Source organism: Trachinotus anak, unplaced genomic scaffold (assembly GCF_046630095.1).
Source record: "Trachinotus anak isolate AG129_WGS33_773 ecotype Australia unplaced genomic scaffold, CSIRO_AGI_Tana_v1 ptg000005l, whole genome shotgun sequence".
Lineage (NCBI taxonomy): Eukaryota > Metazoa > Chordata > Actinopteri > Carangiformes > Carangidae > Trachinotus > Trachinotus anak.
In genome coordinates this window covers 22,607,725-22,631,881 of record NW_027273856.1, presented here as the reverse complement: position 1 = coordinate 22,631,881, position 24,157 = coordinate 22,607,725, and the positions used below count along the sequence as shown (strand labels likewise).

General features: G+C 41.1%; 1 protein-coding gene across 2 annotated transcripts in view; it reads right to left on the bottom strand.

Moving 5' to 3' along the window:
- The window catches only part of nbas (NBAS subunit of NRZ tethering complex), a 143,335-nt gene that overhangs the window by 90,673 nt on the left and 28,505 nt on the right, over positions 1-24,157 (bottom strand). For both annotated transcript variants that reach the window (XM_071479021.1, XM_071479022.1), the window contains 13 exons: positions 23,063-23,141; positions 20,317-20,421; positions 19,638-19,774; positions 16,722-16,808; positions 15,330-15,483; positions 11,258-11,443; positions 9,228-9,401; positions 8,726-8,859; positions 5,561-5,623; positions 3,805-3,927; positions 3,609-3,711; positions 3,237-3,314; positions 2,996-3,150 (listed from right to left, as the gene is read on the bottom strand). In XM_071479021.1, the coding sequence (XP_071335122.1) occupies positions 2,996-3,150; positions 3,237-3,314; positions 3,609-3,711; positions 3,805-3,927; positions 5,561-5,623; positions 8,726-8,859; positions 9,228-9,401; positions 11,258-11,443; positions 15,330-15,483; positions 16,722-16,808; positions 19,638-19,774; positions 20,317-20,421; positions 23,063-23,141 (1,578 nt within the window). The remainder of the gene's footprint in view (positions 1-2,995; positions 3,151-3,236; positions 3,315-3,608; positions 3,712-3,804; positions 3,928-5,560; positions 5,624-8,725; positions 8,860-9,227; positions 9,402-11,257; positions 11,444-15,329; positions 15,484-16,721; positions 16,809-19,637; positions 19,775-20,316; positions 20,422-23,062; positions 23,142-24,157) is intronic.

Genomic DNA, 24,157 nt, shown 5'->3' with positions numbered 1-24,157 from the left:
AGTTTGTGAAGTTTCAACATCACGATCAGAAAATGTGGCGCCACGACTCAAACGGATTTATTTCCAAAGTCTAGACTAATTTGACAGATCCACAACAGGGGAGTTTTTTCTTGCAACACAGTCCACACTCATTACCCTTAATAGGATTATGTAGCACACCACTTAGCAAATGTAACAGTACACTGAATGTGTACGTGTCTCTTTAAAATACAAGCATGCACTTGTTTGCTGGGTTTTTTTTTTGTTTTTTTTTTTTTAAATCACACAATTATACAGCAAAGGAAAATACAACAGAGACAGAGAGAAGAGGGGGAAAAAAAACTAAATGATTAATTTTTAAAATAACATAAATTCCACATAAAACAGCAGCTTAAAGAGGGACTCTAACATCAGCATCGGTGGCGTGTAGAGGAGGGAACTTGTCCTTGGGATGTGTATTCAAGGAGGAAACACACACTGACCCACAGTTTCCTTTAACCCTCGCATAAGACGAAGTGTCCTTATCAGCATAATTTGATTAATCCAAACCATACATCTTATAAACAGCGTGACTCCATATTAATCTAGAGTACACACACTCGGCTCAGCACACAGCTTCCCACTCTTCAAGCTTGGCTGGTGTTCTTGCCAGGAACAAGAGGTTCGTCCTGGCAAATGAGAGGAGAGGAAAGGGCTGTGGATGGGCGAATGAGAGACAGAAAGAGGGCATGTTGATTATGTACTCGTGCTGTGAAGTGTCTGCAGGCGTGTGTGTGTGTGTTTGTGCTGGGAGACAGACTTAGAATAGACAATAGTGAAAAATTCTATTTCAGTTTCAAGAGTCACAAAGTGCTTCGCAGCAGTATGTACTCTGCAATTAACTACTCTTTGTTAAACACACACCAGAGCACAAGTTAACATTGTAAAGCAGTTATCAGTGAAACACCAAACCAAGCTGTAAACCAGCACATCATACTGACGCAGTTTTTATTTCTTTCGCTCTCCTCTTCTCTGTTTTATTTTCGCTCCAGCGATGTCCTACTCAAGGTCTTGCAAGGTGAGCTTTCTCAAATACCAAAGACAACCAGGAACAAAACAAACCATCCCTTTATTTCTGACCTCTTTCCCTTTTTTTTGCTTAATGGTTGTTCAAATTTCGGCATGTTTCTCACCAGAGTCACTGCAAGTTTCACCAAGCTACACCCAAGACATCTAGACAACTGCCTGGAATAGAACTGAAATCAAGTGTCTGAAGTTTAAAGCACACAGATAAAGAGGCAGGAAGTTGAGTTGAAACACATTTCATCAAATCATCAAGTCTTACTGCATTTGCTAAAACAAATATGAATGATGCATGTATTTATCATTGGGACCAAAGCCAAAGCACTAAAATAAAGCTTAAGACAATAAATCCTAGTCCCTTTATTAGCAGTATAATTGTCATATTTTGGTGAAACAGTAAAAGGAATAACATTACAACTGAGCCTTTTCATATTACTGGAAAGAGCTCAACTATATTTTAAGAATTGAACAATCTTTATAGTCTTGAACCTGCTTTACTTTTTTTTCAGCAACATATTATCATAAAATAAGGGAAACATGTTGGCAAACAGTCGCACATGTGGCAGACACAGTGCAACATTATCGTGTATTTGTTGTGGCATGTAACTCAAATTAGCTCTGTTTTGGTCTCCACCAACACCTGAGGGAAATATGTGGCTTTTTAGCTACTACATGCTCCACTATGTTCATCAGCTTGTCACTAACTCTGTCTCTCAGCCATCTGGCACCTCACAGTTAGCATACAGAGGGTTTATCTCTTTTTTAAAAATGTTAGTGATGAGAGTGAACCAAAACACAAAAGCTGTTGGCCGTATAAACCAAAATAATGAGCTGAAACCAAAGAGTAAAGCCAAAGAGGACTGCAGTGTGGGGTGATAATTCTCTGTGGGTTTGTCACTACACGCAGTCCTGTTTATATTACACATAGTCATTGGATCTATTGTGATTAATAAAATATTGGTTAATGTTGATTTAACTAATATTTTATTTTTTCAGATTTTTAAAGGACCTGTCACTACCCTGCTTGATGCTTGTGTATATATGAGCATCTCTCAGTCTGAGTGTGTGTGTGTATGTGTGTGTGTGTGTGTGCCACCCTTCTGTCTCTCCTGAGTTCAATGAGATCATTTAAGTATAGTTAGAGGGGATCCCCATGTTATTTTAAGAGTCTCTTTGTCCTTGTATAAACTCTTGCTTAGTGCCACTGACCGCATATGTTCAGGACACAGGCAGGCACAGTTTCTGTATGTGTCCGAGCTTGTGTGTGTCTTTAGTACAAAGGATAAAATGTGTGTCTGTGGAGCAGTTATTTTAATTTTTAGGACACAAGCTGCCAGATCTGTACAGACTATTAATTTTGGGGCGACAGGCACATGTTCACAAACCACTTTCTGTCTCATATCTCAAATTCCCATGCAACACACTCAGACTCACGCACACGCGTGCCACACGTTGGGAGAGGTACAATGGATGATGTTGTCCAAGACTGTGGAGGGGGGCCTATGTATTAGTTGCTATAAATGAATGACGACCCAATTATTGTCCCACTTCCCCACTAGGAACAGACGGTAAGGTTAGACACACAGTGGCCCCCCTCTGAGACTGAAACCAACAACAGACACACATACAAATACTTGGTATAAACTTCATGGAACATAATATAGGAGATTAGATAAAAGCAGCCTCAATTACTTTTTTTTTTTAAAAAAACATATATCCACCCACACAGAAATAAATGGTCATAACAACCAAGGACAACATCTCAGATAGCACACAAACACTTCTGCGTGGCCGTGTTTGTACAAGTCTGATCGGAAATTACATCCAACACATTAACTCACATCAATACGGAATCTATCTTAGCTCTAATCTCTACCCAATCAAACATAAAGTCAAGCTCTAGAATCTCAATTATCCCCTTTAAGAAGTGAGAATTGGCAAAAAGACCACTCACCTGGCCAGGCCCATGCAGGGGTCCGTTAGTGTTGTGGAGGAGTTGAAGTATTCTCTGGCAGCAGCCAACACTAATTCCACACTGTTGTCATAGGCCACCTTCAGAGTGTAACCTTTACCCCTGAATGACAAGCTGACAGGAACATCCTGGCTGACCTGGAAATATTAATTCACAATCAAGACATCAATGAGACTGCGGCATTAGAATTCATTATGGGTGGTTTAATATTTGGAGACCCCACCTTGGAGCAGTGCATGAGCTGCCCTGCCAGGCGTACGTTCTCCACACGACTGGAGCACAGCAGGGACTCAACAAAGACCTGGTGCAATCAGGAAGTAGAGGAAGAGATGGTGTTTAACTAAACAAAAGTTCTAACACGGTTTAATAAGGTGCATTGTAGATAGTAATTGTACTTTATTTAAACTGGAAAAGTGGGACTTTGCAGTTAAATGTGTAAATTAGGGGCCAATATGTCATTTAAGGAGCAAAAAAATGCATACTGACATATTTTCACCTTAAATTACAGATACACTTCTTAACTCAACATATATTAAATAAATACCAGAGATTCCATGTATAATGTGGGATTTTCTGATTTGCTTGGATGCAATACCTGGTGACATGTCTCTGGTTTCAGACAGGTGTAGACATTCTGCTGCATGTCAAGCAGATCCTGCAGAAGTCCTCTCCACACCGTCTCACTTACTGGAGGGTTTCTAGGCACAAACCAACATGTAAATATACTGTATGTTCATGGGATCTTGAAGGACATTTTGTGTGTATCTAAGTGTATGTGTGCATTTCCATACCTACGGCCAGTGTGGCGGCACAGTTTGACCATTAGTTGGTGGGCTTCCTCTTCACTGTTCTGGCTGTTCTTCACATATGAGATGGGTTTCTGTAGTCCATGTTTCTCCAGTACCTCCACCACACTTTAAAGTGTAAGCACATACAGACACACACATTTTCAAGTCACATTAATCAACATGTTCTTTCAAGAAAAAGGAGCAGACATGATGGTTGGCAGCAGCACATTTCAGGAAATGCCAAAAGAAATGTGGGGGAAAGAAAACTTGAAAAATCCAAGGTAGACTAAGAAAGACAGAGGGTGTGTACGCTCTGAGCGGTTCATTATTTTGGCAGCAGGAAGTCATTTGCAAGCCACAGTGTAGATTGAGAAAGTGTAGAAGCAACATGATAAAATGCACACAACCAAGACAGCACCTCTTTTTAGGCATGTTTCTGAGCATGTAAACAACGGCAATCTTATATGACCAAGGGAGACAGAGTGTGCCTGGGTGCATGTGTGTGTTGGTGTGGGATTAGCATGGCAGCCCCAGTCTAAACAGGGTCATGCTGCTACAGATGTTCGCTCTCTGCTGCGACTCATTACCATAATAAACAGGTGCCTGTGTGTGATATGTGTATGTGTTGCTGTACGTGTGTTAGTGTGAGCAATAGACAGAGACAGACAACAAGCCCCGATATTTACAACTGTGTGTGTATTTGCTTGAGTCTGAATGCCTATGTGGGAGTGTCTGCATGTTCCCTGTGCACATATTAATGTGCCAGAAAGTGGAAGTGGCAGCAGCTGAAAACAGCTTTTATTCTGGAGGCGCTCGGAGAGAAGACACTTCACATTTACTGCCTGATTCATCTGGTTACGAGTGTGTGTGCGTGAGTCACAATGTTTCATATACATGAACACATTTTCCGGGCTCCCCGGGGTGTGTTTGCGCATGGTTGTGTGTGCCTGCGTGTAAATATGTGTGGATATTTGTCTGTAAAGGCCAACAATAAGCTTTAATACAGGCTTCCCTATTGCTGCTTCCTCTTCCTCATCATCATCTACATTCCCATTCCCTTCAGGCTCCTGCCTTCCCCCTGCCTTCATCCTTATTCCCTCTTCCTCATCACTTCTCTGTGTTCAAAAGTTCACTGTGAGGAGAGGGGTGGAGGAGAGAGAATGAGAGAGACACGTAGGTGATTTTGACCTGTAACAGAAAAATAGCTGGAGGCTGTTTAAATACCATGGGATAGACGGTGGTCCTTTGATACTGAGTGTGTGTGTGTGTGTGTGTGTGTGTGTGTGTGTGTGTGTGTGTGTGTGTGTGCGTGCGTGTGTGTGTATTGACTGTGCAACCATGTCTCTTCTCCTTCTAGGTGTTTTCTATCAGGCCATTAAAGAGGGAGGGAAATAATACGCACTGCTACGAGGAGAACATTTCCCAAGCAGTGCAGAGTTAATCACCAAACTGAAGGGCTGCTCTCTTCAGCACTTTAAATGCCCTGAAAATGGGTACAACAGAAACGTATAGATAAAGAGCCAGACTGCATCCTTGTTCTGTTCAACCAATAGTCCAGAACCTAAAGACATTCCATTAAAACTGTGAGACTGTGAGAGAAAAAAGGGGAAAGCAGCAAATCCTCATATCTGAGAGCCTGAAACTAGCTTCTGTTTGGAAATTCAACCGTAATCTTCGCATCTGGCTACACTGGGACAGGACAAGACAGAAGAGAGAGGGGGGAGGACTGCTGAAAGATGGTGTGAGTGTGCTGATGTACCTGAGATGCTTCTCAAGTTTGTCCACCTGATCATGGAGTGAAGCGGTGATGTCTGTCTCTGGCCTGTAGTATGACATACACACGACAACAGCATTGGTTACTTTGCGTTCATGTCATAAAAAAAAAAAAAAATCGGGGGTAAAGAAGCATTAAGAACATTATAAAAACATGACGTAGAAACATGAAGTAGAAATTTGCAAAAGGAAGTGTGTGTACAGTTAGCAAGTGCATGTCTGTGTGTGTATTTATGCTTGTACAATACACAGTGTGCTTAGATGCGTGGACTTTGTGTGTGTGTGTGTGTGTGTGTGTGTGTGTGTGTGTGTGTGTGTGTGTGTGTGTGCGTGCATGAGGTTGTACTGATTCTGCACTAAAAATAAAACCCCATGATGCTTTGCCTCGAGGCAAAGGATTCTGGGTCAGATTGGCCTGTCCCCCACTAGAGTATTGACCCCGATGAAACAACCCTCTTTGTGTGCGCATCTGTGTGTGTGTGTGTGAGCGTGCGTCTTTGAGTGAGTGTGTTCGTCTGTTTTTGTGAAACCTTTTTTTATAAAAAAAAACAAACAAGAAAACACACACACACACACACACACACACACACACACACACACACAGTCTTGACCTCTCAACCCATTTCTCTGCATCATCCACTTCTTCTTCTCTGACTCTCTCTGCTGCTCCACCTCCTGCTCTTCCTCTTTGTTACACTCTTTTCTCCCCCTCTCCCTCTCTCACCATCTAATCCCCTGCCCATTGCTGCATTTCCACACTCTCCCAGGGTGAACGCATGTAACATTCTTCTGAGCAGATTTAGACCTAATTAAGCTGTCCCACAAAAAAAAAAAAAAAAAAAAAAAAAAAAAAAAAAGAAATTCACAAAATTGGGTTGAAACTACTCCGTTGTCATTTCTCTCCTCGCTGGCAAATCTGTGATATTCTAGGCTGCGGTGGCAATTTTGGATCTTAGCAAGTCAGAGAAATAACTCCTGGGAGAAATGTGGTGTTGAAGGCATTGCATATACTGTACAGTCTTGCAGCACTCCTAATCCAACCACTGCAGAAAGGAAGCCTGTCGGGAAAAGTGAAATGCTTAGCATGAAATGCAGTATGGTACTGATTTAGAGAGAAACATGTTAAAGTATTATTTGAAGTCATATATTTTTGACAACCTGTTATAAGTTGGTAATAAGCTCTCCTCCTAAACTTCAGTATTAAATGACAATTAAGAGAACACAGTTTAATAGCACTCAATATTTCAGCCTTTGTGGTGGTTTTGGTTCAGTGACCAGAGAAATATAACACCGGATCTATTTGATACTGCCACATCTGAGTCCATAAATGTTTTCAGTGAGATAAACTACACTTCCTCTCTTGAACTGAACAATGAAAACATTGTAATGCATATCTACCTCTGCTATTATGTCTACTGTCTTCCACATTTGTCGCTTAGAAGCTCTTTATCTCTCTGAACACTGAAATAATGTGAAGCAGAACATTACTGGTGTTGTATATCTAGTCTCGCTCATATTTCTGAAGCCCTGCACCTGAGAATAGTTCAGTCCCTTCCAGCTCCATCGAACACTGTCTACAATTTTAGTAGGATTCATTTTTTGGTATGAAGTGGTTCTTATGTAAACTGTTGACAACAAGCTCTGTAGATTATTCAGAGTTACAGGGATCTTTTTGCATAAAGACATCATGCTGCTGAACCTGTTCAATGCAATTTTTTCAATTGTGTGAGCGCCACAGACAAAATTCATTCACCTACATTGCACTGAGGTGGCAGCAAAATTCTTTTAAAACAAACTTCCTAAACTGGAACAAATGAAACCAAAACTATCTGCATAGCTAGATATGAAAAAAGCAACAACTAGCACCACTTATAGCTTATGACGAGCTAGCTAACTATTCTCAGAAGTAACAGTAGTAGATATTAGCATTGCTCATTCGTGGCAACCCTAATTACCTTCTCAAATGTTGCACTTGGCTAGCTACTCTTCAGCATTAGCAAGCGAGCTAGCAAGGTAATAACCAACACAAGCCGCCAGTAGCTGACTGTTACGTAATAGCCAGCTGAAAATAACACCAGGAGTATGTGATATAAATATATTTTTTGTGATTCAGGGGAACAGACCTTAAAAATAATTAGTTTGTGTTAATACAAGCTTGACTCAGTTTAGTTAGTCATTTTTTTTGTATCTCTCGGCTTTCCTTTGCCGTACTGTTGACGGCTGTGCTGAGCTATCTGTTCAAAGCAAGACTTCAAAATGGGCATGTTTAGTTACCTGCACTAGACTGCACCAGGCAGTTTAGCACAGTACACCTTGGCTTTTAGAGTAGCTGTGTTCCCAAGCAGGAATATAAAAGCTTGTTTCAGTGCAGTTATCCCCTGCAGTGAGTGCATTGTGGAAATATATACTATCACAGCACGGCACACCACAGTGCAGGTAAAGGAAGCTATAAAAGGTCAAAAGATGATTTGTTAAAGAGTTTAGTTGCGTCATTGCATCCAGAAATCTCCTTAAGATTTTCCAATTAAGGTGCACACAAGATGAATAATACATCTAAGAATGTGTCATTTTAACTCATTTAAGCTACACTGACACCCTGCAGGTCCATTTTATCAATAATTTTGTCTTTTGTGCTCTTGCTTTTTTTTTTTTTTTTTTTTTTTCCTCTTAGTGTTTTATTATCACTCTCTCTGCTTCAAATGCACTGCATACCCACACAGCCTCATGGGAGACTTAAAGCACAGGACCTCTTGCCATGTGAAATAAAATGTGTTGAGGAGAGAGGGGCAGCAGAAGCAATAGTAGGAGGTAGAGAATACTATAGACTGAAGCTAGGCTAACTGATGGCTCCTTGGAGTCAGAGTTAGGCATCAAAGAGAAAGAGAAAGGGAAAGGGAAAGAAAGGTGCAAAGGAAGGGAGACAGAAACAGAGGGGACAGTTACAATAATTGACAGGTCCTAGGAGAGGTGGAAGGGAAAAGGTGGAAGGAAAGGAAAGAGGTGAAAGGGGTGGGACTGTTTTGTGGTTTACATATTTACATGGATGATATTTGACCACTTGACTTTTTGTGTATGTGTGTGTGTGTGTGTGTGTGTGTGTGTGTGTGTTTGATCATGCGTGACTTCTAGAGTGTTTGTTTGTGTTTCTGACCCGTAGCCCCTCTGCGGCAGACACTCCAGGATGTCATAACAGAGGCTGAGCTGGTCATCTCTCTCACAGCTGTAGATGCACTCCAGAGCGACCGCCATCAGCTGGTCCGGGTCCCCAATGATCTTCTGCTGGCACTGGAGAAGAGGAGAGGAGAGGTCAGTATATGTGTATCAAGGCATGACTAACCCTGTAGTCTTTTTGTACAAACACACTGACTTTGTTTCATTTATAGTCTTTCCTTATCTTTGAGTGTGTGTGTGTGTGTGCTGCATGTTTTCTAATAGTCAGCAGACCTGTCCTTGGCTGTGCCCTTATGCTGTCATAAATATAACATTTACAGCACAGGGCTCTGACACTGGCCCTGACATGGCACAAACAGCGGGAGACAGAGTGTGTGTGCTTTTATTTTGCTGTCCCTCTATTTATGGTTGCCCAAGTGTGACGGCCTTTACTCTTGCGTGTCTATGTGTGTGTCAGCGTGTGTGTGTGTTCGGATACTTACATCAGGTTTGGAGTGCTGGAAGATGATGAGGGGCAGGGTGAGGTCTTGCTGGGCCAGGTTGACCAGGTACTCTCTAAGAAGAGACTTAGCAGCACCCTCTTTCTGTCCCTCACAGCGGTGCAGGAACGGCACCATCCACTGGAAGGCATCTTTCACATAGCGTTCAGTGCTGGACTGGTGACAAAAAGACATTTACTTTAAGACGCAGCTAATACAGCATACAACAATGGACATAAACAGGTGCCATACACACCCAATGGTCACTTAAAGCTTATGCTTCAGGGCAAGATTCATACTTACAGCATAACTCTCCCATCTTCTTTCAAAATACTGACCATTTCTGACCAAAAACCCACCAAATAATGGTTTTATATTGGTGGTGGTTGCAATGGTTGCATATTGGCAAAAAATTATATATTATATATACTATATATAATATTGGCAAAATGAAACTGAAAAGGGTCAGGGTTGCCTTGGTCACTGTTTTATTACTGTACTTTTTGGTCTTTGTTGTACATCATTAATATTAACTGAAATAAAATGCACAGTATAAATCTTGCAGTTCTTTCAGTAAATTACTTTTGAAAATGTAGTGTATATAACAACAGAGATTCCTTTTGAACAAATCATGTATTGATTGAAAAATTAAATTAGATTTAAAAAATGCTAAACATAACAAATTAAATACCACGATAACAAAAAATAAATAAATAAAAATCCCCTGAACCACAGATGACATAGATTACCATTCTGACAAATGCACACCCTCTGGAAGATGTTGTTTTATATATAGAGATGTATGTCTTTTGTTTTAATGTTTTTTAGAACATTGCTAAGTACTTCAAATTACATTGATACAAAAGCATGCCATGCAATTAAACTTGAACTATAATAGTTATGGTAAGATACAGCATGTGGGCTGTGCTGCGAATTGTGCAGATGCGTGTCAAGGTGCTGGGCCTTGCACCTTCCATGTGACAGCTCTGATTTAGGATATACAGATAAGAGAGCATCCAGGGGAAAAATAAGACTCAAAAAATATTCTGATGCTAAATGCTAAACTTTCACACCCACACAAACATTTTACTTTGCTGTACTGTGTCTCTGATAAAGAAAGACATCAGACACAGGCAGAGAGGGAGATTTAATCTAGGCAAGTTTGGTAAACATTCAGAAATACACACACACTCACGCAGCACCCGAAGGGAGTACCAGTCAAACAGCATGTGTTAGTGCAGTCAACAACATTAGCTGGCTGCCTGCCTGTATGGCAAATCCTACTGGCAGTGGTCCTCGCAGGCTAAAGCTGGCAGTTATTAGAGACAATTTAGAGGACAGCTCATATTATGTACTCCAAGGGGACTTGTAACTGTACTACCTGCTACAGACTGGCTTTCATAGCTCTCTCGCTGCCTTTGGATTGAAAGTTTGTGTTGTCAAATGTCAGAGATTTCAGGAATGAAAAGAAACGTATTTTCTGTAGGACTGCTTATTCAATACATTTTCAAACTGTACAAATTTTCTGTTTGCTTTGTTGCCTATTCAAGTTGCAATTGGCATATTTTATGTTCTTTTAAGTAACAATCAAGGATTAAAGAAGCTATTTGTAAGTTTTTGGTATTACTACACAGCCAACATTAGCTTCTATGTTTCTTCTATGTTTCCTCTAGACTGGTACGCAAACAGGTCTACAAGCTAACATTGGTAAAGTAGGAATAGCAACACTTACAAATAGCACCTTTGAAGGAACCACACTATGGAGCTTGAAATGTAATTGTAGGCAAACGGCTATCTTATTTTTACTGACATCTCACTTACTGTGAACTAGACATAGAACACTTATTTAAAACAGTACTATTTTGTCAGCAGAGAATAAACAATATAACTTTTACTAAATCAGCAAATGCCTAGTAAGAACAACAACATGCAAACAATTTAATCAGACTTCCTTAATTAATTTTATGATATATAAAAAAAAAGTTTGCCAGTGAAAATGTGAAAGTGCAGAAGGTGTAAATGATGTCACTTACATTCTTCATAAGCAGGCAGAGCTTGTCAATGTCACTTAGCTGCTGCAGATCCTTAAGTGTCAGACTCAGTTCACATGATGTCTCGTACACAAGTGTTTCCATGGTGACCAAGTCATCACACAAGAGCTCCAGCCCTGGGACCTCCCGCTCCTTTCCCAGACGCACCAGCGACAAGGCGCAGTCCACCTGATGGACAGAGAGAAATACCAATGAGAGAGAGAAAAAGAGCAAGCCTACTTTTCTTATAAGGTAGTTTTTGGAAGACTAGCCCATTGGTCAACCCATCTATTGAGTGATGACTCCATGCTGTTATTGGACTTACTCTTTAGTATCAACTATGCTGAGTGGTTTCAGGCAACTAGCATTATACAATAAGACAAACAATCTACAACCACACCAGCAGCTCTGCAAGACTTTAATTCCTCCTGTGATGATAGCACACTGTTAGACAGATTGAAATTGTGACCTGATTATTAGATGAAAACCCAGGGATCACAAAAGTTCTATCTAATAGTTTTTCATTCATTTTTCAGTCTGGACAAATGTGATGGCCTGACCAACCAACTGACACTGCTGTCCCAATGTAAACACAGCTTTCCAGGCTATAACTATACCTCCAAAAAACTACTTCTGTCCTTACATTGGCCATAGTGAAAATTCAGCTTAATGATGCTGCAGTACACTTGGCCTTATAGGGTAGGATGACTAATGTTACAATGACAAATAACTACCTACAGAGGTCCTGGAGGATAATGAAATAATCCTATTCAAATCCAGCTTCTAACAGCATGCCATCTAACTAGGGAAACTTCAGACAGTGATATTTGTTGAATTTGTTGGTTATTCTTGATGCTGTACTTTGTAGTGCTGTTGTACTGTATTGTATGGGTATATACTGAAATGCCTAGTATCTTTCCACCTTCTCTCCATTTAAACAAGTCAAAGATACTTTGACAGCAGGCGAAGGAAGAGACTGCTTACAGCATTGTGTCACATCATTGAAAAACTGTTGCTGAGATCACTGGGACATGAACAAAATAACAATATCCCAACCAATCTGGAACCAGGTAATACCTGTCAGTCATTACTAATATCCAATCATTAGTCTTTGGACAATAAAAAGAGGGAAGATTTGGGCTTCCTGCTATTCTGATCAATAAAACTCCATCCAGAAGAGCAACCAATCAATATCTGACCACCTCTATGCTGGCAGCACACGCAGCCAATCGATGCTCAGCCACCTGTGGATGCCAGCCAATCAATAGCAGATGCCACTAGGCCCTGTAGCAATGATTGCTTTCTCTCCACCTTTTAGAGAAGGAGAGGCCATTGACACAGCATTTAGCGCAGCATCTTGCATCAAGAACATGCACAAACACACACACAGAGGTTCTGCAACCTTGTCATCTTCAGCTTATCTCAACGCATTTCCCACTGAATAAATAAATGAATGCTTTAATTTGTGAAGTGTACACACACATACACACAGACAAGGAAAAACTCAAATCACCTTGAGACACAGCAATAGAGAGAAGTCTATTGATCTAACTGTGAGTAAAGATCTCCCTCTCTCCATCTCTCCCTCCTTCCCCTGCTCTCCAGAGAGAGATTCCCCAGCTAACCACAGACAATTCACATGTTAAAATCTCTAACTTTTTAATTACGACCTCGTCTCTGTGCCCTCCCCTCATCATTCCTTGCTCTATAACGCAACTTGTGTCCTCTGTCTCCTTCTCACCACCACAGCAGATTTCAGTCAGTCTTCAGTTTAATTTTCCAATTCAATTTTATCCGTCTTTGTCTCTTCTTCCTGTCCTATCTCAGTCCTTTCTATCAAACATTGGTTTTACATTTTCTCTTCAACTATGCTCAGTTTTTTTTTTTTTTTTTTAATATCCTCTTCTCTTTCTTCCCACCTCATAACCAAACTGTGCAACAGTCATCATGGTTGGCCTTCGTTTGAACTCCCAGTCTGGCCCTTCGCCTCCTCTGTACGCCTGTCGCCCCTCTCTGTCTGCTTTTCCAAAGCCACCCTCTCATTTGTCCCATTTTGTTGCCAACAGTGTTTCAGACAACACTTGTTTTTAATATCCTTTATTTTTATCCTTTCACCCCCCCCCCCCCCCCCCCCCCAACTGGTGATTTTCTTTCCCACACACCGCTCTTCCCATGAGATTGCTTTCTGTTTTTACCTCAGCATCTGTAAGTGCTGTCGTCCCCTCTTTCTGTTTGTAATACACCCTATGCTAGCTAGGGATGCTGCGTTGGCCCTGCACTTATCTTTGTTTTTCTGTCTTTGGGTTGCACTATTCTCTGCTTTTTCAAACCCTTCACTCTCTCCGTCTGAGTCATCTTGTCTTCCCATTCACCGCCTCGCTTCCTACCGCTCTGTGACTGGTTTAGAACACTCATGCTTCCTCTTATGTGGCTCCTTTTAATCAAACCCCATTTTCCTCCATTAAAACGCTCTCCCAAGCATAAACATAGCCAGATGAGGGATGGGAGGAGGGAGCAAACGAGAGAGAACAAATGAGATGGAATAGTAAAGGGGGAAAAAAAGCTCAGCAAATGGCAACAGAGCTCTTCCAATGTCTCTCTCTGCTGCATCTGTGTGCGAGAGTGAGGAAAAAGAAGTGTTTGAAAAAGAGACATAAGAGTTAGGGACGGCCCCAAGAGGCTCCTGGAGTAACGCGTCAGAGAGCAAAAGGAGATGCGGTCTAATTAAAAAGGAACAGGGGAGGGAATGAAAGAGAGAGCTGGTGTGATTCCTAGAGATTAACAAAGACTTCCTTTTTACACACACACACTCAGTCACTCAGTGCCTCCCTCTTTCTCTTGAGTGGATGATGAAAGGGACGATTCCCCAGTTGTCTTCAAATATGAGCAATGGACCTCCAAATCTCTTCTCCTCCATCCTCCTTACACCCAGTGAAAGGGATGAAATGGAGAAATGAAGGGGAAAGATATGACTGCACCCCAGTTAGTCCATTCACAAAGACAAAGAGAGCACTGTGACAACCTTGATCCATCACTGTGAAGGAGGTAAAGAGGGGACAGAGCCGTGGCGTGGATAGTGTGGGTGGAGAGAGTGGGCAGCTCCAGCGGTTACATCCCATTACTCCACTAAACAAGTCCTATCAAGTCGTATTTTTCAGTTACAGCAACAGAACGCAGATGACAGAAGCTTTGGTTACTCTTCATTAGAAGTCCATATGGCAAATATGATAATGACTGTCACAGATAGGATCAAAGTGACCTTGACTGATGGAGGTTGGCAACATCTCTTCTGCAGTCTGAATCCCAGCCTGTCACATTTTTCTGCTCCAATCAAAGAGGAGAGGGTGAAGAAAAGAGGTGTGCAATGGTAATTATCTTCCCAATTGCCAGATGTCCGTTAGTTCATCTCTGCTGCTGTCCTGCTGTAACTTTCCATTAAGTACACGGACCCTGAAAAGGAACCTCAGCAGGGTGTAAAATGTTTCCCCTTAGGAGAGAAATTTCTTCCAGTTGGAGCTGATTTTAATCATTATTAAGTGACAAGTAAAGTAACTGCAAGGTTAAAGTGAGGGCAACAAAAAAATCCCATTATTCTGTGCAGGTGGTACATGTTGTTGAGAAACGCTTCCTTGTCGCCATGGCAGCCAGCTGTCTGAACAAAGCTCTTCTCAGTTTCAAGCCACAATTAGAAGATTCAAAGATAAAGCTGGTGATGCAGTTGAAAAGAACTAGTTTGTATGACATGTTGTCAAACTATATCCAAGGTCAAAAGTGTTTGTCCCAAACAGCCAAACTCAAAGATGTGCTGTTAAATATGAGGACAACACCACACACTTTCAGACAGTCTTGTCTGGAAGGCACTCATAGTGTTGCACTCAATAGTTCATGCAAAAAAGTGTCGGAGATAGCTGTGTAATGAACAAAAAAGATCTTGAGAGCTTTTCGTCTCACTTCAGCACACCAAGGCCTGAAGCAGGTGTGAATATCTGATTTCAGTTTCAGAAATGGTCGGACGCTCAAGAGGTGTAATCTGATGAGGTTCGACCATCCAAAAAGCACTTCAGAGTGTTCACACCTGTCTGGAGCAGGAGTCGATATCCTGAGCTCTGCTCTGGTACCAGTCCGTCAGCAGCTCAATGGAGGGCGTGTCCGTACGGAACCTCAGCAGCTCTGGGACCTCCTCATACAGGAAACTGTCATCATCAAACAAGTTCTGGTCCAGCACCGCTCTGAGGAAGAATGGGGGAAGAGTGTTTTGATTAAATGTGTGTTTTATTCATTTACTCATTTCTTCGGGAAACAAAAACCAAAAACAAATCCTACGAAAAGACCAAAATCAACAATGAATTGCTGCTCTTTTTTAAAGCCAATTCCGCTACACCATAGAGCCTTATTGTTGCCCAGAAACTTCAATTAAAAACACATCACTGAGTCACATTGTTGGTGACATGTTCCTTCACTACAATGAACACAGACAATGTAATTTGCCTTGAGTCGATGCCACATTCAATGTCCTGCTGATTAAAATACTCACAAGAGCGCCAAATCCGCATCTGAAAATAGTCCCCAACAGATGCACCAATTACGTTGGTTGGAGTAAAGTTTGTTAAAAACTACAGTGCCCAGCTGTTTTGGGAAATTATTACACATTCTTTAAAAAGGAAAGTAATACATTCACAACCCATTTTTAAAGACTTCCATCATCAGTATGGGCAGTAATGGGCTTGGGGCACAAGGTCACAAAAAGGGTCTAACACATTCCTGGTCTTTTCATGGGATTTTCTGAGAATAACAAAATATAGAGTATCAGCCCTATCCTTCCAGAGGGAGTAGCTAGGGACAGAGCAAACAGGAAGAAGAGAGAAAAATGGAAACCGAAACAGAAGGAAGAAAAATAGGAAAAATGCGGAAAAAGCACAGAAGCAGGGTATGAACAAAACAAAAAAACAACAAAACAAAAAGGAAGTGTGGGTGACAAAACATGTCATAAACACAGTCTTTAACATTGCTGGCATCACTGTAACTCCACACAGTATCAAAATTTCCCTGCAATTCCTGGCCAAGTATAATACCAACTGCCAACTGATATTATGACTCTACACCAAAGCGCAATAAAAAAAAGAGCTTGCTAAATAAAATTGTAAATGAAACTGGCCTCCCTACAGAAGCAGGCAAATGGCATAAATTGGCAGTGCAGCAAGATCTGGTATTAGTTTGTTATGGTTCTGTTTAACATTCGGATAATAGGATGTCATGTTTTGTTTCATAATGATGCCAGCACAAGCATCTGTCCTGTATGGAGCATGAATTTTAACAATCCTACAGTGCGAGAGGCTTTATTACCATGGGCACAGGGAGAGTTTAACAGAATATATGTTAGTACTGTCCAAGTTTGGTCTCTTGTAATGCTTTGTGTGCCGTGCCATAATGCAGTGTGTTCATGTCAAGGGTGATGTTAGCTGTTTACCTGCACGCCTCTGCTTCGCACCAGTCCATCTCTCTGTGCCTCTGCTCGTCCCACGGAATCAACACCAACTCACCTCTGTCATCCAGGCTGAGAAAAAAAGAGAGACAAAGAATAAGGGAAAAAAGAGAAAGAGGCAAAGGCAGAGAAAGATGGAGAGGAAGAGAGGAGGACAGATGCAAAAGTGGAAAAAGAGGAATCAGTTTTAGGGAAAAGCATACACAAGTGCAAATATAACAAAAAAAAAAAAAACACACACATATCAGAGCAAAGATCAGGAGTCAAAAAATAAACCACACCACACCTTCCCACCCACCTATAATGGCACCTGATAAATCAGCAAAGACATTTACTGTTGCAGACTAAACATGGTCATAAACTACAGGAAAATTACTGTTAGAGGCAGAAACGTATGGGAAAATGAAACAGCAAAGCATAATAAGGAACAAAACGAGTAGGGAGGAAGGAGGAAAAAACAAAAGCACAACAATAAACAAGTCAAAAAACTTTCGAAAACAGTCTGTGCCGTTCCTTGGTTGTAAATAGCGAGGACTTTTATTTTCTAAATGCCAGGTTGGTACTAAGCTTTACTTCTTCCTGGTCTCCTTGAGTGTGACAGGTCTGAGGAAGATAAATAGGGAACACACAAGGAAAGAAACCAAAGTGAAGAATGACTCTGTAACCTCGCATGTCAATTCTGTCAAGACTTAGACACACACACACACACACACACACACACACAGAAGTATACGAATGCTTTTACAAATACTGAGACACTGGAGTGAACAGAAGCTTTTTTTTTTATCTCTTATTCTAGGATTAATGCATTTATTCTTGTTATCTATTTGTCTGTAGACAGAAAAATATGTACTGCGGTTGTAAAACTCAAGGAGATAGAGCGGGCTACAAATCATCTATAGCTTTGGTGCAGTTAAAGGCCGAGTGCACATACGCTGCAGCAGTTTTTTAACACGGTCATAAATTCTGTCCAATCACAAAATACATAAGAAGTGTCCAAGTAGCCGATGTGATTAATGTCAGGACACAAAAGTAGGGGGATTTTTACCAACACACCAGCACAAGTTCATCCATTAAGATTGGAATTTTAACACTGGGATGACAGGGACAGAAGTCTTCGCCGCTTCCTCTAAAATGCCCACAGAAAGTAAACCTCTTTCATTCTGTTTTTTTCTGTCATTCCCCTAACTCCCTGGTCCTCTTTCCTCATTAAAGACAGCCAGGTTAGAAGGTGGAGAGTAAACATCGGTGTGAGCGCTCGGATATCGATGGGGAGGAATGAATTATTCCACGCCCGCTCCCCTAATCTACTTCACGTCAGCCTGAGAGAGACAGGGAAGCGGGGCGGCAGGAAAATGGAGATGCAAAGCAAACGTGGACCTGGCATTTGAGCTTGTTTTTATTTCCACTCGGCCGAGCCTTTTAAGCTACAGGCGAAGTTTTCAACAAAACACAACTATTATGCATTCTTCCACGCATCTAGAGGTCCCCTCGTAGACCTGATCAATATTACAGGGGAATATTTTCCCCCTTGCAGCGAAGCAAGATTTTAGTATATAGCGAGTGAGCTCTAAACAGATGGCTGGAGCTGGCTCCGTCTGCTGCAGCATAGGAGCAAGTGCTGTGTTGGAGCAGCAGTTGGTGCTCACAGGCTGGGGAAAATAGGAAACTGCCCCACAGCGGCAAAGCCATGATGGATGCTCACTGCAGAGCCACAGCCGCCTGACCTCCCTACAAACTCAGACATGGCTAATAAAAGGGAGCAGTAGTGAAATGTGTGTGTGTGTGTGTGTGTGTGTCTGTGTGTGTGTTTGTGTGTATGTGTGTGGAAACCATAAAAACAATTATTTCTACATGGTATATGTTCTTTAGCTCATGACTCCAGGGGACTTTGACCTTGATTACATGTGTTTATTTGTAGAAATGTAGATGTGGTATATGATTACATTAAACAGTCGTAAATATAGGAAGTGTAGAAGAAGGGGAAAAAAGCGAGGGGAAATGAGGAGTCTGTCACCTCTATTAGTGAAACATATGGGGTGAGGAATGATTCCTTCCCCTCCAAACACTCCTCCATCATCCCCTTCAAACAAACCCTCTCCCAAACTCCCTCTCCTTCAGATTTCTTTCGTTCCCAAAGCAGAAATGTACTGTGAGGCAAAAAGAAAAAACACAGTTGCAATAGCTGTAGCTAGCACTGTATCACTTTAAGATGTTTACATTTTATATGTAAATTTAAAAAATGGCAATTAGGTCTCAGCCTTTTTATTCATTACTGTGTGTGCAAGTGTCAGCCCATGTGGCTCTGTGTGTGCACTTGTGTAATGTAACAATGTGTGTGTGTGTGTGTGTGTGTGTGTGTGTGTGTGTGTGTGTGTGTGTGTGTGTGTGTGTGTGTGTGTGTGTGTGTGTGCGAGTGTGTGCGAGTGTGTGCGAGTGTGTGCGAGCTCTTCAAGGACGTGGGGGGAAAAAAAGTGGTGCTGTGAGAAGGTGAGAACAAAGAAGAAGAAGAAGTGAGAAAGACCTTTGAGCGCAGACTCCAAAAGAGTGTGATTCTAGTGTTGGATAATTTTAATTTGCGCTGTAGTTTAAAGTGCCACTTGTGCATTCCAGAGGTGTAAATGTTTAGTTTCCTACATCAGAGAGGGTGTGTGACCCTGTGGTAATGCATGCGCTCTCACATCGCTGTTTCTATGTTCGCAGTGCAAATTGCTGTACAAAGAGAATTAAAGAAAAGTTTTTTTTTTTCTAAGTTTAGTGTAAATTAGAATGTCGAGGTCTGCTCCCTCTTTGCTTTGAGTCATTGGTGTCTGGACAACAAAACATTTCGATCTCTTGTTTTTGGTTGGAATTGTATCTATTCTACATCTTTATGACAGTGTGTGTTTGTGAGAGTCTCACCAGGCCTCAGGCAGCAGGATGGTGTACTCATGTGGAGAGGTGGTTTCTGGGAAATTGTAAAGGATAGCTAGCCGGTGCTGGAGGAGATCTGCTCCATGGTACGTGAAGAGGATGTCCAGAGCCTGCACGTTACTCTCCTGTAGACAAACAAAAATGATCAAAAATTATTATGAAGATATTACTGAAAGAAATAGAAGAAAGTTGATGACAATCTAAATGTAATTATTTGACACAAAAGCAGCAACTTTTAATACAATATAGTGGATGAGAAATAGGTCCAAAAGCCTTTTGTGGGACATACAGAGAAATACAGTTGTCAGTTGTCTATTACTTTGTCCACCCAACTTATATGAGTGAAGGTAACTATATAACAGAAACATCTCTCTGTCTAATAGAGAACAGTTCACCAGCACCACAGCCTCCAAAATGATCATACAGTTGAATCAACACCTCTTTAAAACACTTTCAATAAAAACTGAATATTACAACTGTCATGAAGGGAGGATTTAATGTAGGACTGTTGTATCACACTGCATTAGTTTTTAGTAGGCGTCCCTAACAAACTGCCAACTAGGTGTACACCACACCAGTGCCACTTGGAGTTGCAGACAGCTAAAACAAACAGACTAAGTGAGATAGTTAGTGAGAGATTTTGGAGGAAGTAAGAGTCTGGTGTTACCCTGGCATAGTTTCTTGCTGACAAAACAATATTTTGACTGCGGAACTTCTTGAAGAACTCAGCATCATATTTCTGCTCCGCTGCATGAGGGCCGCCCAGTATCTCCTGGAGAGCATAAGCAAGAGAGAAAGAGAGAGAGAGAGAGAGAGAGAGAGAGAGAGAGAGAGAGAGAGAGAGAGAGAGAGAGAGAGAGAGAGAGAGAGAGAGAGAGAGAGAGAGAGAGAGAGAGAGAGAGAGGAAAGGGAGGGGGACGAGAAGGATAGAGAGAGATGGAACACAACTGTGGTTCATAAAAAGAAATTTGTGACGCAGAGGGTTATCTTTCTAGAGAAAAATGGTGATGAGCAAATAGAAAGTCAAACTCAGAGGAAAAGAACGAGTGGAAGGTGTGACTGCAAATGAGTGCACTCAGGCAGAATCAACAGAGATGCTATTTAACTTTCTAGCATATAGCTGTCTTGTCCTTTTAGTTGGAGCCATCTGAGTGTGAGTGTGTGCGTTTGTGTGTGTGTGTGTGTGTGTGTGTGTGTGTGTGTGTGTGTGCGTGCACGCATAAGAGTGTGCAAACGCATATGTCAGGAGGGAACATTTGTTGTCCTGGCCTTTGGCTTAGAAGGATTTATGTGTGTGTGTGTGTGTGTGTGTGTGTGTGTGTGTGTGTGTGTGTGTGTGTGTGTGTGTGTGTGCGTATAAAATCTCTGTAGCGTCCTCTACACACCTCTACACCAGAATGTGTGTCTTTGTGTAGAGGTGTGTGTGTGTGAGTGAAGCTGTGTGTGTGTGTGATGGATAGCCTTTGAATGGGCCATATGCAGTCAGAGCAGCCCAAGTCGGGATGATAAAAACCCTAATATCATATTCATAGACAGCCAGAGAAAATGGATTGGGGCAAAAGGAATCTGACAAGTGCTGCAGTTACCATGACAATGTCCGAATAAAGAGAGAGACGTCATTCTGTCTGATTTGAATATCTAGCAGGGTAAAATCTCATCTCTCCTCTCTAGCAGTGGAGAAAGTATCGCCCCATTCATCTGTGATTTATTGTGCATGAGGGGGGTGCGCATGTTAACACTATTCATCGTAAATCTAAAATCCAGTGTTAAGTAGTTGCTAGTCCCAAAGTTCAAGTTCACTTTAAGCAGGTATCTATCTATCCTGCAGTGGTACTCATGTATTATCATGTACATTAGTATTATAGCAAAACCATATTTTCCTATGTCAAAGCAGGGTTAATTTGTCTCTCAGCTAGCAGATTACCAAACCATTTATTCTTTAACAGTATTCACATACTTAAAATGCTTCTCACGTGCATATCAAAAGCATCAACTTTTCAGTTGTTCTCAAGAGATTAATAAGGTTAAAAGAAAGTATCAATAAAAGACAGATGAGAAAAGTCTGCTTTGGTTGCTTGGAAATGAAAGGAGGAAGCATTAAGTTGCCAACTGGTAAAGACTGAGCAATAATGACTGTTGAACAAAAACATTAATTAGATCATGTAAACATGTAAATGAACATTGTCCTTTAGTGAGAATAATTTTGAGCTTGAGTATAATTTTAATTGTAGTCGATAGAACCTCAGAGTCATTCACCGTCCTATGAGGTTTAACTCTCGTTTTCATAATGAGACATTACTCTGGAAAATATCCAAACAGACTCCACTGAGCTTGCTAGCTACATTCTGAACCGCTCAACACATGTATTTCAACATGAACTGTATTTTTTTTTCCGATTTTTATCTTTTCATCTCAACACAGACAGACAGTAAAGATACAAAGGAAGCGCTGTGTTATGAATTTGCAATGAGCACCATACTGGGTTCACACCTCTGACAGGTAGAGGGCTGATCCAATCAATTCCTTCTGCTTATGCCCACTAAACTTTGCGAACAGAAATTTTGTGGGCTGATTACCCTCTGTGCACTTGGTATATGGATATAACTATCTGTGCTTTTCAGTCGTCAGTCTCATGTATTGTATATCTGATGGAACCGATACGCTTTTGTCTTAATCAGTATCTATATACAAATTCTGCATAACAGCTTATGTTTCACTCGTGCTCTAAGTGCGTAATCATGAGCCAAAAGGTGTCTATTTCAGTCTGTTTTGCACATGTGACTACAGTTTAGTTCGGCTTAATGACTAAATGAGTAAACAGTGTTAAAGAAATATCTGAAATATAAGAGGAGTCATGACTTTTGTGACCCACAAGTAACTCACGAGTGACTCTAGCAGACTTTTACACTTGTTGGTTGATTCAGATTTGTTTTAACATCTAGAGTTGAAATAATAAACCAATTAGTTTATTAGTCATTCAACAAGAAATTAAAAAAAAAATGTCTGTCTGGATACATTCCCTCAAATGTAACTATTTTTCAGTTTTCTTAGTCCTCTATGATAACAAACTGAATATACAAGTTTTTGGACTGTTGGTCGAACAAAACAAGACATTTGAAGTCACCTTGGACACTGGGCACTTTTTTACTATTTGTACAGTATAACTAATATATTAATTGAGAAAGCAAAGAACAGATCGATCAATAATGAAAATAATCTTTAGTTGTAGCTTTATCTTAGCTGCAGCTTAATTGTGGCTGTATCTTTTGTTGTATTAAATATATATTTACATAAATATTTAACTGTCGCAAATTTGGACATCTCAGTATGTCTTCAGGTTATATAATGAGTCTGTGCAGGATTTCCAAGGGTCGCTCCAAAGTACTGCAATAATGGTGAGAGATTGTTGTTACCTCATATGTGGCCAGCCTGTCTAGGTAGGACAGTAGTTTCAGTCGGCTCCGACACAGTTCCTTCTGCTCCAGAGTCAGCCTAAGCACAAACACACACACACACACACACACACACACACACACACACACAAATACAGATCAACAGCATGCCTGTACAAGCACTTCAACAACATCACAATTAACATCAAACATCAATTGAAATTATAAGATTTTAAGTCTTTTGCTCTTCTTTTCACACCCAATCAAACTTCAGGCTTAGTCTGTTCACTGCACTAACACTCACTCTATCTTTAAATTAACTGTAAATTGTCCATATACAGTATACCTGCAGGGACCTATAGAACAATGCTTGGGACCACTAACTACAATACCACATGGTGCCCTCTAGACCTAATCATTTTCAACTCCTTATGACCACAAGAACCCTTCAGCTGTTATGAATGGGATGCTAGTTGTCAAAGAGGTGAGTGATTGCCCAGGAATCCATTTTCAATGTCATTTAATCACCACCATAAATAAATTGGATGACCACAAACACCAAGGCGCTGAGCTATATGGGATCTACCTACAATTCAGTCACTCAAGTTATGCCCAGGGGAAAAGAACCAAGAGGCTGAAAACTACTGCAAGTGATCATGTGCACTCCATCAGTTCACACATCCTCTCGGTAAAATAAAACATTTTTTAACACATACACCGTCCAAGCCAAAAACTTGGCTAGGATCAACCGCAGCGAGACCACAGGGGATCTGACCCTTCCACTACCGTCTTAATCCCTAATCCCTCATTACAGAGTGCGCTATCAGGCCTTATCAGGGTTCCTCTACACAGGCTAACAGAGATTAACACTGGCTGAACACACTCTCCGCACATCAAAGAGTGGCGGCTTAGCACTCACACTGGTGGTAATTATTGCTTTGCTCTGGCTCTTCAGAGCAAAGTAAGAAAAGTGAAGATGGAGGAAGGCAGGGGAGAGATGGAGTGGAGATGAGACGAGATGTTATAAAACTACTTTTCCTGTTGTCCTCTAGGGGTTTTGAATGACGGCTCAATCATAAACTCCAACACAAACAAAACGGTCTCAGAGGAAGAACG